Below are 18,169 nucleotides of genomic sequence, written 5' to 3'. Positions count from 1 at the left end.
AATATCCCAATATATTTTTATAAAATATGGATTTAGCTGTATAGAGCTTTAATTACTTCCTCTAAGTAAGAATAGTAAGAAGCAGAGCTGGAAACAGAGCTGACAAATTTTTTCAAGATGATCTTGCTTCCCCGCTCCAGTATTCTGCAATTGAAATAGATTTTAATATATCGTTCCAAATGTTGTTTAACTTTTCCTTAGTTGGCTGAAGGAACAAATAAACAGGCAATTACACTTATATTATTTACATTTAGTTAAAATGAGTGTAATGATGCTTCTTACCATTGGCTGAAAATCTTAGATATTTTAATTCTTACATCTTAGTTTTTACAATCATGCTAATAAACATAATAAAGTTCTAGCTATTCTGAATATATTACAAATAAAGACTTTGTGAAAGGTTGTTAATCATGTTTCCTGTGAGAAGTGGGTGATCGGATGAGCTGATGCTGAGTCACAGCTGTGCAATTAAAAATTATGCTACAAGCACTGTTTCCTAAGCCTGCTTGAAAAGAAATCCTGGGCTGGCTCAATCAATTGCTGTTTTCAGGGTAGATTCCTATTTGACACCTCCAATAGAACTTTCTAGGGATTCTGCTGATCCATACTTGTAACAGCCTGTGTTAAAGGTGCTGCACCAGTACCTGAAGCTCTGCTGAGGCTTCAGACAAATATATATATATTAAAAAAAATAAAGGGGGGGAGCTGTGTGTACCCAGGAAGAAAAAGAAAACTTTCATAGAAGTTTTTACAACCAAATATTACTTAAAATATTACATGGATGAAAACCAAAGAAATCAATACAAAGGGAAGACAGAGAGAAAAATTTTCACTCTCCTGTCAAGTTTTCTTTTGAATTCCAGGCTCTATCTGCAGTGTCACGTTGATTGAGGGCGAGTGTGTGTGGAAATGAATACAACAAAATAAGTAGAGTTTGGAGACAGCACAGGTGCCATCTACCTTTCCTTTATACATCAAGATGTAGGCATGATTAATAAAAAACTTCTCTCAAACATTCAGGAGGAGGTAAGTGTCTCCTGTTGGCTTTTTTAGTTTAGGAAATTTCCCTCTGTGGGCAGTCATAGACAAGAACGTTGGGGAAAGGCCTTGTGCACTAGAGAGAGTCCTTCCTGTGATGCTTGTTATTTGAATAGTCTTTGTTCTCACAGAACATTATCTAGGATCAGATGACATGATACTTCTAATTAAAGCTTCACTGAGTAGCTAATTACATTCTCTTCAAGGAGGCTTACATCATTCAGTCATGTTTCTAACATGAAACTCAGCACTGCGCACTTTTTCTCAGTGTGTAGAAAGTTTTGTACTTAACCTTTGAAAATTACATTTCATTTAAGTTGAGTGAAGTGATTTATTTAGTACAAGAAAGCTGTGGATTTTTTCCTTCCTAAAAATACATGTTTTTCCAATACCTGCTTCAATATCATTGTTGGTTCAATATCGTTATTGGTTGGTTAATTAAAAAAAACTTCATAAAACAAAGTTCCTTAAAAGTAGATATATTATATGAACAAATCATACGCATGTATACAGTAGCCACTAGGTGCCTACTACCTTATAGAGAGTTTCTGCTTTTGCCTGTTAATTTCCTGTTTTTATAAAACTAGGATGGAAAAAATTGGTTAAAATGGGAGACCAATTAATTTTTCATCCTCATTTCCTCTTTAGTACAACCGGAGGGTTCTGACCTATCGGTTTTCTCCTTAACAAGAAAGATCTTCTGTGTTAGGGGAAGTTGTGATCTAAAAAAAAAAAGGTGCCACATCTGTACAAAGTGTGTTGTTTTTAATTACTGTCAACTCATTTAATCTTTGCTTCCTCTCACCCGCTTCCTTTTCCATTTATATGTGGAAAACATAAAAACCTGAAATGATGAAAATAAGCAACATCTCTACCTGAATATTGCATTTAAAAACAATGAAAAGTTGGAACCAAGTTCTGGCACGTAAGCGGGTGGCTGGTGCTGCTGGGTTTGGAATGCTGATTTTTTTACGTATCGGATATAGGAGTGAAATACTCTTGTATTTCAGTGGAACAATTTTGTAACTCACGGAACAGTGACTGTATGTGCTCATAGTACAATTTTGTAATGTATGTAAAAATCCGGCCTGGTTCCTCTGAACGTGATGGTAACTCTGAACTTTGTATTGCTCAACACGTAGTTGAATGTGCTCATTAGATTTGTGTTTCATACCCCGTGGCTAACCCTGTGTACTGGACCCATTTAGAGCATCTGTTTCCTGGAGAACCCCGTTGTCCTATTTTTATACTATTATTTGTACTGTTTTAATTGTATCATAGTTGTATTGTATTGTATAGAAGTAATATTAATACTGCATTACAGCAGCTTTCCAGTTGGAATATGAAGTGTATTGTGTTTGTTGTATATACTACATAGTTTAATCTAGGAACAGGTATATGCCAGTATACAGTAAGCATTTGTAACGTAAAAATGAACTTGCCAAATTAGATCAAAAAGTTGAAGCTTGAATGAGCTCCATTTTTGCATGGTAATGGATGCTCAAAATACTTAAGAGAGCCTTTCTAACCTGGAGAGTTTCATGCCTTCTGGAAAGTCTGAATGGGTGTAAGATAGGCCAGAAAGATTTTATCAAAGTATTTTAAAACTTATGGAAGAAGCTCAATGAAATACCTTTCACTTCAGTTTAAAATCTATAAGGAAATACTCAGTGAAGTGAATAGACATGCTGTGTGAGACGTGGAGGAAATGGGAAACGGTGTGCGGTGGCTGCTGGTGCCACACCTTACACTGGGGAACTAGAGGAAGCCGTTTGTACTCTAAATAATCCTGATTTTGATTGGGTGAAAGAGGCTGGTTAAGTGAGCTCTTCTTTACAGAGACTGTGCCGAAGACCCGGGTTGAGTTGCTCTCTGTTGGTGATGTTTATCTTGCAACCGTGTAAGTCAAGGATCCCAGTCGTGAGTCAGTCCCGTTGGGAGAGCAGAGGTACCACTAAGGAGCAGAAAGGTGTGCAATCTTTTTGGCTGAGGGTCTAGAAATAAACTTGATTGTGTAGTGGCAATTGTAAGGTTTGTCTGTAAAATATATCTCTTAAGATGATGGTAAAAGCAGTCTGGAGTGGTTGTGAAAATGAAAAGAAAGCAGGAAGTCTGCACAAAACATTTTGCTGGTATGTTGGGGTAGAGGGAAGTGTGAACATTTCACTTCTTACAAAATGCTAACTTTGTTATGAGTTTGTAGTTATTTTCCTGCTGTGTTGCAAGATCAAAATGCAGCTGTTCCCAATAACATGCTTTTGTATTGTAAAGTGTATTTTACTGTAATATCATTATAATTAAAGAATGTGGTTAAATGATGTTTTACAATCCTGTCTTCTGCAGGAGGGAGATCCTTGCTTTTCTGTGCCCAGCTGGTGGGTTTGGTACATCCATGGAAATCTTAGGAAAGACCACTGAGAACATCAACTATGGATTTTTGTTCCTTTGCTTTTAAAGAAAGGAATTGTCAGGTAGTTGTGGTTTTGGTTTTTTGGATGAGGAGGAGGCTTTTAAAGAAAGGAATTGTCAGGTAGTTGTCGTGGTTTTGGTTTTTTGGATGAGGAAGAGAAGTGAAGACAGCAATTCAGTTTGTGACAGAATAGATTTTAGGAATAATTAGAAGGCCTTCTGGAAATAAATGCTTTTGGTGTGTTTGTAGGTAGCATGTTTAGGTAATTTAAAGAAAAAGCAAACTTAAAGTCACTGCTATTGGGGACATCATAGTAAAGTTTCACTTTTATTACCCCTCTTTTCCTCTGTCTTCCTTTAGTTCCATATATGAAACAAGTATAGGATCGCTAAGTATATATTATGATATTTTATTGTCTAGATAATGATCCTATTCAGTGTGTTAGGAAGAAGAAATTAGAGTGAAATCTTAACTTCAGCTTTAGATTAACTCCATTGAAGCCATTTTATTCATCAATAACGCCTGCCTTCTAGAGCTCAAACTAGAAAAGAGGTATGGGGGAGAAGATATGATATACTAAATATAATTTAGAGAAATGAGGACATCAGTAAGCATGTGGAATGTCAGAACATTTGTTTTTTCTGAGTTACATTTTGAATTGTCTTCATTGTTTTCCAGCAAACAGCTTTTCTTTCTCACATTAATTCTCAGCAGTGGTTCTACTATTCTTCCTTTCTAGTGTTCATTGATACTAGAGTAGGTCAATGTAACACCTTCTGTCTTTGTTAGTGGTTGCAGAATGGAGCGGCTGGGACTCTTGTTTTGAAAATTCAAGGACCAAAAGTCATCAAGTGTGTCCTGTTTAGTCATGGCAGTGAAAGCCACTGCTCCAGAGAGACCTTCTTGAAAATTCAAGGACCAAGAGTCATCAAGTGTGTCCTGTTTAGTCGTGGCAGTGAAAGCCACTGCTCCAGAGAGAGCTGCTTCTTCAAACCCCTCACCATCAATTCCAGTAAAGCCAGATTGAGACTGGATGCCATGAACCTTTAGGTGTTTAGTGTGAGGCTAAAGGGACTTGGAGTTACGACAACAGAAGGGTTGCCCTTCTATGATTATTCTGAGTTTTCGTTTGACTGGGTAAAAAATGTAATTTGAATCTTGAAACACTGAGTTACTCTAACATCTGACTCTTAAAAGTCCGAGGCCAGTCCTGTTACTTTCTGCTGTATTTCCGTATGTATTTTTCTAGATTAATATCTCCTACTGGTTTTTCTATTGTTCTAAACATTAGGGTGAGCTTTGCTATAGAAAACAAAATCGCTCTGTACAAAAAATATATATTTTTTAAAAAACTATTTTTTTATTTGATTAGTGTGCTTGTATATAAGGCTCTAGATGGTTATCCTCTCACGCTGTCTTACTGTAGGGCAGATCACTTACTGAAGGAGTTTGGAAAACTAACACTTCCAAGGATTCTGCTGCAAATTATGGCATTGTTTGTTCTGTTCAGGATTTACATCACTGCAGTAACAGTAATTCCTAAATAATTTGTTTATTTGATGAGCATTTTTTCCTAATTATGGTGTTTTCAATTCCCAAAGGCTCAAAGTATCTTCAGTATTTCAAAACCAGTATGTAAGAAGTAACCAGTAAGTACAGAATCATTGTTACAAGCCAAAATTCAGAGAAGTAATTTGGAGCGTGCAGTGGAATTATTTATATGGCTACATGGAAAGAGGAGGAAATTTTGGCTAAGAATCTAAGTCAAACTCTAGAAATTGCACAAAGTGATGTATGATGCAGAAAAGAGCCATCAGGTTCTGATTTAATAGCAATTATTCTGTCTGCCTTCACCTCTCCTTGGGTGTATGTACAGATAATTGATCAAATCCATTCAGTTTTCTCTGGAAAAATAAGAAGTTGAGATATGAACCAATTGTTTTATGGACTTTGGGGAATTACAGTCCTTTAGCTGAGCAGCTGGATTCAACCTTTTTTTTAAGGTTGCTTAAGCTATCAACAACTTTTATGAAAATAATCAGACTGGTCAGAAATTAATATAAAATATGAAACTCTGTCCTCTGCTTCTCATTAAAATTTCAAATTACATAGAGAGAGATGCCGGCACTTTTTACTTGTCTCTAATTGAAAACCAGGTTTTCAGAAAAACAAATTCGATTCTCCCTTTTATCTCTTACCTTGTGAAAGCTGTTTGCGATTCTGTATTTCAGCTTAGGCTGTGACTATTTGAATAAAGAAACTAATTTCCATCTTGTATTGTTACAGAATACCTTTTGAGAAAAAAGTGCTTTGTGATTTTTCCTTTCTGATTTCCTGGCATAGATTTGTAAAGTGTCTTTGTAAGTTATAAAGTCCTGGGATATGCAAGAGAAGGGAGTCTGACTTGGTTAACGAATACTGAAAAGAGTTCTGTAAATAGTTCCATTCTAAAATAAAAATCGTCCCCACAGAACAGAATATGCATCTGACACAATTTCTGTGCAGTTTTTATGTCTGTGGAGTGTCCCCTTTAAAAACATGTCTGTCAGCTCTTCTAATTGATATTCAGTTTAAGAGTTTTGGGTTAACCTTCTGAAAACGTGTTAGTATTACTTAGCTGTGATTCAGGAGGAAGTTAGGGTAAGGATTCAAGTTATTCGTAGTAATTCATAGTTGTCATTGAGGAAGAAATTTCATAGTTCAGAGATACTCTGTTTTACAGGATAAGCAAATAATGATTTCTTTTTTTTTTTCCATGTTTTTTATTTTGATTGTATTTAATCATACTCTAAATTGTGATGTTCCATTGCCAGCAGTCCCCCAGCAAGATCTCTTCCTGGTGTTTTTGTTCCCACATCAAAAGTATTCATGACTGCACGTGCAGAATTCTAGCCTGACTGCTTACATCTGGGGGGGGTTCAAGCTCTGTAAATAGAGATACCTGTAAGATCTAAACTTGCTGTGCTCAGCGGATACGGTTACAGTCCTCCTGGATGTGTACAGCTACACTCCTGGGGTTCTTCTTGGCTTCCTCCCTGTCAAACCAGAGATTGGCAGAGGAAACAGTTTAGTGTTTGGATGAAATTGCATTAATGGACGTCTATGCAGTTACAGATAATAGGAAATCCCTCTAAAATTCTGGGTTTGATGCATATTGAAAACTATTATGCGAATAGCTGTTCAGAATATTATAATTCATATTTAACCCATACAGCTACAGAACATTAGAGAAGAAAAACGCTGCTCAAATGGGTATATAGTGCTTCAGTGAACAAGCCAAAATGGGATGTCTACATTGTTCTACCATGAATGAGACAAATCAGACTACAGATTTTTTTTTTCCCCCTTATTTTCTATGAATTTTAAGTAATGTGCAGCATTATAGGTGATGGCACTGTTGGTACGATTGTTTGGTGTTATCCAGGTTCTAATTTTCATTTGCCAAACTTTTTGGTTGAAATTTTGTATTCTGTATTCCTGTGTGCCTTTGGATGACTTCCCTTTGAAAACTTCAACCGAAATGGTTTGCATATTCCCCAGACTGAAGCTATTGGAAAGACAGTTCTCAGTGTTAGTTTTCTAGAGACCTTTGAAAGTCTGTAACTACTTAATGTTTGAGCAGAGCAACTGTGACATATTGTATTATAATATATTGTATTATATTAAATTACATTACATTATGCTAATAAGCACTGTATAGATAATCTTAATTCTTGGAGTTCCCATGGTTTGAGTGCTTATTTTATGATTTTGTTGCCGTGTGGGTGTACAGCAGTTTACACTCTGTGTTTTATCTCCTTTTGCTTTAGATTATTGGTTGCCAAATCAGAAGAGAGCCACCGGAGTCTACGGAGCGGTACACTCGCTGGATCAACAATCTGACTGAAGAACAGCTTCTTACACAGGTATTCTTGTTTCAGCTGTGACTGAAATGACAGCAGAAAAATAGAGCAAGAAGTTTATTTAGATGGATTTTTTCAATCATTAGCAATATGTGATAACTTACTGAGTTTATCAGATTCTTACACTTAAAGGCCAGTCTTTTCAATTAGAGACGAGTTTGTGGTGCATGTGACCGTTGTGTAATGATGACTTCACCCTGAGTGAGAATGAAGCTTTCAGCTCCAGCCTTGCATTTCTCACTGCTCTCTGTGGTTAAATTCATATTCTTTCACGTTCCAATAATTAGTTTAGGGTTTCCTTTTTAAAAGGTATTTTTAAATACAAAAGGAAAAGAAAAATCTTTCTTGAGAATGATTTCCCTCTCCCCTAAGGTTAGGTACTGACTGCTTCTGTATCCGCTTGAGTTTTGCTAGAGATTGTTTTGAAATAGCAGTTCTTCGAGCATTAAGCGTTGGGCTCATGATACATGTTTGTTAGTAAGATGCGTCTTGTGCAACTGAAGATGACAGTTTTGGCATAAAGAAAGGTTGTTTCGTTAGGCAGGCGGCCAACGCTGAACTAAAAGAGACTTTGGCAAAAACAAGTTAAACTGTGGAAGAAATCAATCCCGCTTGTGGAGGAATGTGTGTACGGAGTATTGTAAGAAATCTAAGGGATGGTTAGCAGAAAACATCCCAGCAGGCATTAAGATGCAAGTATTTGGGGGTGAGTTTTGTGATGCTATGGTAGGGAGACATTTGCTTTTGATTTTCCTGGATTTAAGGGGCTGAAAAGATTAACATACCCTTGTTTGTTAGACTTAATTGTAAACTCTGTTGTGTTCCCCATTACCCTAACCCCCAAAGACGTACTTACAGGCTCTGCTATGGTCAGTGTAACACAAGAAGTAATCTGTAGACCTTGTTTTAAAATCAGCACTGGTATTAGGGTTCTGTATAATTCACCAAGTGAAAGTAGTTACAGGAAAAGTTACCCGTGGAATATTTGGATTTGCCTTTGAGTATGGCATTAGAAAAAAAAATAGATTTAAAACAGGGAACTTATTAGACAACAACATCTGAATCACTGTGTTGTTGAAAAGAAGAGAAACAAAAACTTGAGGATGCAAAAAACTGTCCTATGCAATCTGAAGTGTTTCATCTGGGTGGCTGCTGGATGGGGTCTTTAATGAATTAAGATGGAAATTAAAAGAAATATCCTGATTCTGAGGTTATTAAGGTGGGGGGGGAGTATGCAAAAGGAAAACTACTTTTAGGATGGGGATGTATGTCTTCTGGAAGACATTATTTAATATAGTGGTTCTGTCAGTAGGATGCAAATGCAATGACCTGGGAAGTCCCTTGCAATCTTATGTGCCTATAGATATCTCTTAAAGCCTTAATCAAGCAGCATGTGCAATCCATTATTTTTACATATGATTTAGATTCACACATTTTACAAATAGATGAGGAATTTTTGAAAATATATTTGGTTTGGAACTAGAAGGCTGCATAGCAGAGCTTTTGCTACTTGTCTGTGAGCTCATTAACAGATGAGATGTATAGAATCACACTATTGAGGCGTTCCTAATTTTTTTTTAAACTTGTTACCTGTTCTCTAGCAAGTTTAGTGCAGAAATAGAAGGTCATCAAAGACATCAGATTTCTCAAAGTTCTGTGGAAGTATGAAGCTAGGAGAGATTGTGCTGCACCAGCTGCAATTCATATTGTTGAGCACCACAGAACCCACTGGGACAGAGATTTTAGGTGCCCAATTATAAGACAAGCTTCAGCTGTGGTGGCAGCCTGCAGGGAGCTGGGCTTTTCTGGGCTTTTCTGCATCTGGTGCTAAAGGACTCCTCCATTTCCAGAGTAGTGCGTGTCAGCATGAGGTACCTCTCCTGTGTCAGCATCCGTTCCTTGGATCAGAAATTCAGGTAGGGAGGTAATTAATTTGCTTTTTCTGGACTTAAGAAAACAGGGGGAGGAGGAGGAGGAGGAATTGGGAGTAAAACCCATCTCAGCTGTTCTCTAATAATCAGGATATGAATCAATTATGTAAGGTTGGGCCTGAATTGTCCCCCTCCCCTGCCCCCAACACACCCTACATTTTATTTTGGATGTGCTTTTTTTAAACTCTCTTTAGTAAATAAGGAAACTATAATGATGGGCCTTTGCTAATGGATTTGTAGAATCTCTGGGAGGAGCAGTCCTTCAGGGAATTCAGGAAAATTGGCTTTAATTTACAGCATATTGTCTCCAGCAGTTTCCTGTAGTGAAAGAATGTTCAGCTTTTTTTAGCTGTCTCTGTACTCGGTGCCTAGCGTTTTTTTTCCAGTTACTTCTGTTGCGTTTCTATATCATCCACATGCAAATTATTTGTGCTCTAAATTGGGAAACCAAGCAACCAATTAAAAAAATATAATGGCTAATTGTCAAGATCATGTAATGCCCTATGGTAATATTCCTGTTATTAATCAAATAAGATCCTAATAGCATTCGATTGCTTCACTAGAGAGTGCCTAAAGCCCCGTTGGAAAGAGGTGGGTGGCAGCAGATGTTCTGTGGGGTGGCTGGATGGCTTCGTGGGCCTCGGTGCTGGTTTTATATCGCTTGAGTCAATACCAGAGTTTTGGATCAAATGTCCATCCCCTGTCCTCACGCTGAGAAGATCATTCAATACAAAATGCTTCTAGCATTTTAACTTCTCTTTTCCCTTAGCCATGGCCTCTTGATGCTTACTCATCCATTAAATGTTTCTCTAAACAATTATACTGTAACATTCCAAAGATACTTTATGGTATGCGTGAAATTTCAGAATATATACCCCAGAGAGTGTGGTGGGAGTAAGAGAGTACAAAGAGAGCATAATAATGAGAAAACTACTTTTAAAAAAGATTTAATATTTACTTGTTTAAGGTTATATCCTGTATAAATGATGAATGATTAAAATAAGCTGTTTTAGATATACTAATAAAAGCCTTAAAATACCTGTATATGTGTTCTGATAGACTTGATATCTCTCTGGCGAATACTAAAAAAAAAAAAAAAAAAAAAAAAAAAAAAAAAAAAAAAAAAAAAAAAGGAGAAAAACAAAGATAACTTTAATTGTAAGTACAGAGCACAGTGACAGGGAGAAAACGAGCAAACAAATTAAGAGAACTGACTGTTTCGATGTTGGAGTAAGTGGGAAAAGTGTATATTAAAACTAATCCTACAGGATATCCGAGTCTGAATCGTGTCTGAAATGTGATTGTAGTTTGATCATGTAGCCCTTCTTGCGCACTGGAAGTTTTACTGTGCTGTATAAGTAAAAATGTCTGAATGGTTTTAAGGTTGGATTAATTACACAAATATTTGTACATGTAGTTTTTAGGATTGTTGCTGACTGTAAGTAGCACAGCTGAGTTTGTATCCATGTCTGTTAAATCACTGCTTTAGTCTTACAGCCTGTAAGTATTATATTCAGACAAGAGGCTTCTCTGCTTTCACATGCTAGTTTAGGAAGCAAACTGAGCTTGTAGTGGTATGTGAGGAGACTCCTGCAAAAAGGAGTGGGCTCTATGGTGAGACCGGACTGTCCCAATTCAGAAAAATAACGGTTTGAACCAAATATGATGATTCTGTTTGTCTGTTGTCCCCAGTAATGTGTCTGTATTGCTTCCCGATGCATCCTGTACTTTGCAGACTCTCTCAGAGCTCTTTGTATTGGATAAATCTGGAAGTTTTCACAGGTGATTCATAGTTTCACAGGTGATTTGTAGTTCTTACCAATTATCTCTCTGCACCACCTGATGAAAGAGCAGTAATTAACATGTTAGAGTTTCATAACACCCAATTTTCTGGGCTGTTACAGGTGCCTGTTAGATTTACCTAACAAGTTTAAAAGCTGAGCTTATCTACTTACTAAGTCGTCTTATATTTGGGTTTAATATTTGATAAAAGTTCATGCTACAAATCAGCATTTACTGCAGATACTCAGTTTGGAAATAGATCCAGCTTTTTGGTGGAGTTGAGCATGTAGCTCGTTGAAGGACCTGGTAACATGGCTGAACCTTTTCCATAAATTTGAAACATGATGATGAGAACACAATCTTGAGTGTATCTCAATAGGCAACTTCTTACTGGGAAAAAGCTGGTAGGGGTGGATTGCAGGGAGGATGAATTTTCCAGGTGTGCCACAGGTGGAATATCTCTGGCTTAGAGCATCTGTTTTGGCTACTTGCAGAGCAGAAGATTCTGCCTTTCTAAGTGCTAGTGTTGGTTATTGTGTTCAGAACTGAAATAATAACTGAGGTGGCAATCTGAAAGTGGATGTGAGCAACGGCTGTTGTCTGGTTCTAGCAGTAAAGGCAAAAACTGGGGAGAGGGTAAGACTTTTCTTGCTTAAAAACAAATGAAACAAGAAAAGGCAGATGGATGTTTCCCCTGCCCCCCCACTATTGTCTTTAAATAAAAAGATACTCGACGCTTTCCTGGGCTTTTTGTCACTGTTTCCTCTTCCTTCACCCACGTTATGTAAAAATGCATCATTAATAGTGAAGTCCTGATGTTTTTCCACTGAAATAAAGGACCAAAGTCACCAACTGGTTAATTGCAGTAGATTCTACTGGTTTGTATGGGATTAAGCGGATACCATAGAAGAAGAATAACAATTGGCTGCTTCCTTTTGTGGTTGATCCTTTTTTCTCCTCTGGAGGAGAATGAAACAAAGTTTCACAAGTTAGTCAATATTTATCTTGACGTTCAGAAATGCCTGTCGAAGGGGTTCATGCAGTTCTGGAAAGTTTAATGAGAAGTGGCTTACCCACATCTGTGACTCCAAGCACAATAACAACTTCCGAGTGGAGCTTTATGTAAAGGCATCTCAGGGGCAAATATTTTTGAACTTAGAAACAGGTTTGCAGTAGTTCAGAAACGTGTACAGATTTTGCTTTGTGTTTTAGCAATTTCGCATGAGTTTAAAGCTATACCATAGAGGAAAGAGTGTTAAATAACTCAGATTTTTCCTTTTCATGTTTTGTTTGATAATTTGCATGCTTAAACAAGGCTTGAATGCGGTTCATAGTAATATTTAAATGGAGCAGAAACATTATAATATAGTAGAAAAGTAACGTGGGAGTACAGTAAGTTTGGCTTTGTTCCAAACGGTTCTTAATGAGTGCAGCCTTACAGCGTGATGGATACTTGTATGGCACATAAAGCACAATATGATTTTCATGACATTTAAATTAAGCAGGTAGAAAACAGTTTATCTCTGATTTGTTCCAGCTGATGATCTTTTCGTCTATTTTAAATAATTAATCATATCAATATGGAATGCAACACGTTTGCATCCTAAAAAACATTTTTCTTAAGACATTTGATGTTAAGAGATAGACAGGTAATGTCAATTGTAAAGGAAAACTATCAAGGATTAAATTTTCAGAAATGCATCATCTGTTTTCCAAACTATTATGGACATTTATGTCTCCTTAATACTTCTGAAAATGACTTTGAAAATTAGGGCAAGAAGTTAAAATGAAATGAGGAGTTGATTATTAATATAGGACTGGAGTTAGGGACGTGGATGGAACCAACTAATAACTTCCAGTTTCCGAATGCTCCATTTATTCCCATTTGCTCTTCCATATATATCCTGTGGAAGTGCTGCCTTACAAACAATCAGCCTTTAGTCTTCACTCAGGGCTTCTATTGCATTGCCTTTTATAGCTTAAGGAAACTTTACTTTTGGCTAACAGATGAGGGACAAAAACCAGTTTTTGTTTTAAAATGATAGGTGAGATATTGAAGTAGCTGTAACATATTTTTTTTCTTTCAAAACAAAAAAAAGATAGGTGAGATATTGAAGTAGCTGTAACATTTTTTTTTCTTTCAAAGTAAAAAACCTACTCCAAATGCCAGTTTCCAACTAAGTTAGTGATGTTTATTTTTCAGTTGGTCCTCCATATGTGAGAGCACGGAGCAGATACACCCTTAACTTCCTGTAATTTTCTTTCTTTGAATTTGAGAATCAAACTGCTGATTCCACAAAAAAGGGAAATATTTTTACTGTGGCTTTTAGCATAATAAAAATTACTGATTTCAAACATATTTTTACTGCAATGCAGCTCCCTATTGCAGCCTTATATATAGGAAAAAGCATTTTTTTGGGGTCTTATACAACTGGGCACTGAACAGTTTTTTACTGTTTAAAAACTGTGTATGAGCACCAGTTAAGTTCGTTATATTTATTATTGGAAAATCAGTTCTTTTTTTGGTCTCAGCTTTTAGTGATAAAAGTACTGGGCCAGATTTTCAAGAGAGCTTGGTAATTTCCATAGGAATTGGAGTGGCTGAGTGTGTGAGTGTGAAAGCATCGTTTCCCATATTGGGTCGTAGGTCTAAAGGCCAGTTTGATCTCTCACAGTCAAGGTTTTGTTTCTTAATAATTTTTTTATACTGCCCTCACCCTGCCACGTTTCGTTTGACATTTGTCTCTACAGTCGTTCTTTCTTTTCTGATTTTTTGACTAGTTAAGGAAGCTGAATGGTAAAATATTTGCACCCACCATATCCTCTCATAATTTGTAACAATATATGTTATGTTTGAGGCTTTTTTTCCCCTCTCTGTGCTGTAAAGACAACAGATTCTGGTCCAGTCTAACAGCATTTGAGTATAAGGATCTGGATTTAATGATTAATTAAATTTTAATATTTTTTTTCCCTTGTGCAAGTGTGATAAATGGGGATTTGGGGTTTTTATTCTGCTTGTACAGCCTTGGCCAAATGGACCGTGATTAGTTCTTGAGCTGAAGTTGTGCAAATAAAAAAAAATAATAGCGAGCTTTTCAGAGCCGTCGCTTGGATCGACTGTAGCTGTGAACAGTGTGTCCTTTTTCATAAAGACTAGATATTTGTCTATTCATTTATGCCAATTGCATGATCTTAAGGACGATTAGCATATCTCGGAAGCAGCGCTGGGGTGTGCAGCCCGTGTCGGGGCGGTGGAGCAGGCGTGTGCCCTGCGGTGAGCGCGGGGACAGCCAGGAAACCGGGGCGGCTGCAACGCGTGGGGCGGGTAACGGGGAAGGAAATGGTCTTGCATCTGCCTTCTAGTGTAAGGCTTGGTCCTCTGCCACCTCTCTGGAGGAGCTGGTTTCTGTGACGTGGGTGGATTGAACCTTTTGCATCGCTTGCAGTGACTGCTCCCCGGGCGCAGGAAGAGGCAGCAGAGGAGAAGTGTAAACCCAGCAGTTTTACGCCCTGCATTTTACAAATGTAATACCTTAGTGAGATTGAAAATTCTGATGCTGCTGGTCAGCAAAGTATAATGGCTTAGGAGTAGCTGCAAGTTATAGTGACTTTTGTCAGAGCAACTGAAACAGAAAAAGCAAATGTCAGCACACTTTTTCTTTTATTAGAACAATTTAAAGTATTTCCCAAGATTTTCCATTCATTTATGCTCCTGTGCTTAGTGTTGAATTTATTGGAGTAAATACTAAGCATACCTGTGGACATAAAAGATAGGTGTTCTGAAAGTTTGTACAATAAAAGGTGTTATTATTTTCAGGTGTATAATTTCTTAGCATGCAGGAACGCTATATTTATTTTGGCTAATTCTTTGCATGCCTGTACCCTCATAATGTAAGAATGAAACAAATACAGTATTGAACATATTACTCTCAGGATCATGATTATTTTCTAAAGTGGAAAAGACAAATTAAGATGGGCTCTCACTCTTTAAAGAAAGGTTCAAATTTTACTTAAAATACTGTTTTAATCTTTATCACTTTGGAGAGGTTGTTCTGCCACTGAAGACAAATGAAGTCTGTAATTTAGCTTGTTAAGCTTGTAGAAAGTTCATTGTTTTATCTGTCTGCTTGGGGATTTGATGCCAGAGTACACTACTAAAAGCCCTTACGTGGGTTCACTTGTATAAAGTGATTTCTATCAGCGTAGCTCATAGTTGCATCTTAATTACCTACAACTTTTATGCAAATATGGCCACATCTCTACTAGAGAGCTGCGCTGCTGTGATTATACTAAATTGTGTACAAGTCTCTGTAGCATAGCCATTTAATACAGGAAAATATTTATACCTTGTGCTGCCTGCTGGATTGATGGGTCAGTGCAAGAGTTTTGAATTGATGCTCTATAGTCCTAATGGTTTTTTGTCTTTGTTGTATATGTAGGTCATCTCCTGCTGTATCAGACAGAATAGCATGATGTGAGTTCAGATCCAAAGCAATGACTCTTAAGATGCACGTCCTATTTAATACAGGAAAATATTTATACCTTGTGTCGCCTGCTGGATTGATGCGATAGTGCAAGAGTTTTGAATTGATGCCGTGTAGTCCTAATGGTTTTTTGTCTTCGTTGTATATGTAGGTCATCTCCTACTGTATAAGACAGAATAGTAGGATGTGAGTTCAGATCCAAAGCAGTGACTCTTAAGATGCACATCCTTTTCTTTCTTTCTTGGGGGGTTTGTTGGTCTTTGGGTTCGGTGTTGTTGTGTTTTTTAAATCAGACTGTCAGACTGCAGCATGTCATACAAATGCTCCTTCCACAGCCACTTAGCACAGCCAGCCTTCTTCACTAGACTTTCTTGGTGTGCCTCTCTTTTGATTTTTGCCTCATCTGATGTTCACATTCTTTATTCTTTTCTCCATCTGTCTTTCCCTGTGGTTTTTAAGCACCTTTGCAGCAGAATTGTGAATTCTCTGGAGTGAAAGTCCTGTCCATGACTAGCTGTTAAAAGCTAGTAAAATAGGGTTGAAGTTTATGGTTAATATCACATAATAGTGATACCGACTTTTTTATGCGACTTAATTGAAATTTATTTTGAACAAACATGCCACACTTCTTCTATTTGTCTGAAATCTGTTTGTGTCATTTGGGGGGACTTTGGGACTCTATAGCCAGGTCTCATACTATATGTTTTCCACTGCAAACTTTTGGAATTGGTTGTTAGACTGTGACAGCATTCAGCAGCTTTCACTTTCTCACCTCATTCTTAGTTTCATCTCTTCCCCCAAATAATTTTCTCTTTCCCTGATGCTTCACCAAAGAGCCACAAGTTCACCACATACTTAATTGCCAATTCATTTTGCAAGGCGCAAATTACTTAGTAGTTTCTAATAAAGAAATTTAAATGTAACCACCCGCGAGTGGAAGAAAGTAGCAGATGAATAATCATCTTCATATTCAGGAGAAAACAGTACTGTATCCATGAAACCCTTTATCTGTTGAGTCGAAGTCCAGGGGATAGGAGGTAAATTGATCATCAGGTTGGCAATTGCATTTAAAGAGGTTTTAATGTTTGTGAGAGAAACCAGACTCTTGAAGTCACCAGACTTCTGCTGAGCAGCGCTAAACTGAAGGCGCTCACAGACTTCGACACGCTTCATTTAGAGCTGCCAGACCAGGGAGGTAATACTGAGCCTGAGCTAACGAGAAGCAACCTCACTGTCACAGCTCTTACATCTGGGGAATTGCAGGGAAATTCTCAGCTTTATTATAATAGAAGCAAAAGAGAGAGATAAAGAAGTCATAGCGGTGGACCTGAATCTAGTGTACGCTTCAGCAAAACGCTAAAAGGACTATCTTAAGCTTTATGCTTCTCATTGTTCTTCTCCTTCTGTGTATTTCCTGGGTATCTAAGCTAAAGGAGAAAGGATTTCTTTTCTTCTAGTTTTGTCCCATATGCAGCCAACAGTCTACCTATGCTATGGACAGGAGTCAGGCAAGAAAGCCTTGTCACGTTATGTTCCAGTCCTGGAAAACTGTCTGAGAATTATCCTGGCAAGTGTTCACTCCCCTTGTGATTTGTTCTTTAATTGTTTCTGTTTCCGCTCTTCTGCTTTTACTGATCACGAAGAGTAGCATCACTAATGAGTACTGCAGACAGGCCAATGGCAACGCGTCGCTGCATCTCCCTTTTCCTTTACTTCCTTTTTAGCCAGGCATGGTGACCATCTAAAATTGTTGCGTGGCCATTTGCCCAGAGTTTTATCCGTATCTTTCATATTGGCACTCTTCTAGAAAACTAGATCCATGATTGTGAAATGAAAATAAATTGGAAACTGTTAGATTCAAATGCTTGACAGTCTTGGAACCCCTAGTGGCTCGCTTGAAAGAGCTGGAAAGTTGAGTTTTCAACTAACAGTGCTGCTGGTCTGTCCTCAAATGTGTTCCTTCTTGTAACTGAAACTCAAGTCATGTTGACTGTGTCCATTGGTACATCTGCATCCTCACTTCTTCAGGAGTGAGATGTTTGAGACGCGGTTGGCATAAATGAAGCAATCAGAGGAATCACAGCTACCTCTCGTGGAGGGAGCTACCACAGAGCCCACACCCGGGGACTGTTGCCCCATTTACCTACAGTATTTGGAAATGATGTATTGCATCGACTGCCAACACTTATCTGGCCACCTGATTTGGAAGGTAACAGCAACATTAGCTTTTCCTTCTTACCATGAATTCCATTTTAATGGCATCTTTCAGAAGAATGTAAATTTTAACTTATGAGCAAAACAGGCTCTCTGTTAATCTCAGTGTCAGATTACACGTTTGAAAAGAAAAAAAAAAAACCAAACAAAACCAACAACCTTGCAGTCAGTAGGGGAGATTTTTTTCTTTTTTTTTTTTTTTTGGTGTGTGTCATAAAATTATTCATAGATCTGCAGAGCAGATGTTGACAATTACAAAGAGAACAGAGGCCGGTCTGTGGTCAGCCAGCGAGCTCCGCTTCACGTGGGTAGATCAAGGCTGGAGGCAGCCCCTATTTCCTGTCAGCACGCTGGGCCGCAGCGATAGCAGGCTTTGGTGGCTCTAGCCCAGTTCAATTAGACAAAGTC

The 18,169-nt window shown here is 37.7% G+C and overlaps 1 protein-coding gene across 1 annotated transcript in view; it reads left to right on the top strand.

The window, feature by feature from the left end:
• Positions 1 to 18,169, top strand: part of B3GNTL1 (UDP-GlcNAc:betaGal beta-1,3-N-acetylglucosaminyltransferase-like 1) — a 135,775-nt gene that overhangs the window by 30,280 nt on the left and 87,326 nt on the right. Inside the window, exon 6 of the mRNA XM_014952943.1 lies at positions 7,258 to 7,353. Within this exon, the coding sequence (XP_014808429.1) occupies positions 7,258 to 7,353 (96 nt within the window). The remainder of the gene's footprint in view (positions 1 to 7,257; positions 7,354 to 18,169) is intronic.

The sequence above is a fragment of the Calidris pugnax genome, unplaced genomic scaffold (genome assembly GCF_001431845.1).
Source record: "Calidris pugnax isolate Ruff unplaced genomic scaffold, ASM143184v1 scaffold9, whole genome shotgun sequence".
NCBI lineage: Eukaryota > Metazoa > Chordata > Aves > Charadriiformes > Scolopacidae > Calidris > Calidris pugnax.
This window is presented reverse-complemented; position numbering and strand designations above follow the sequence as displayed.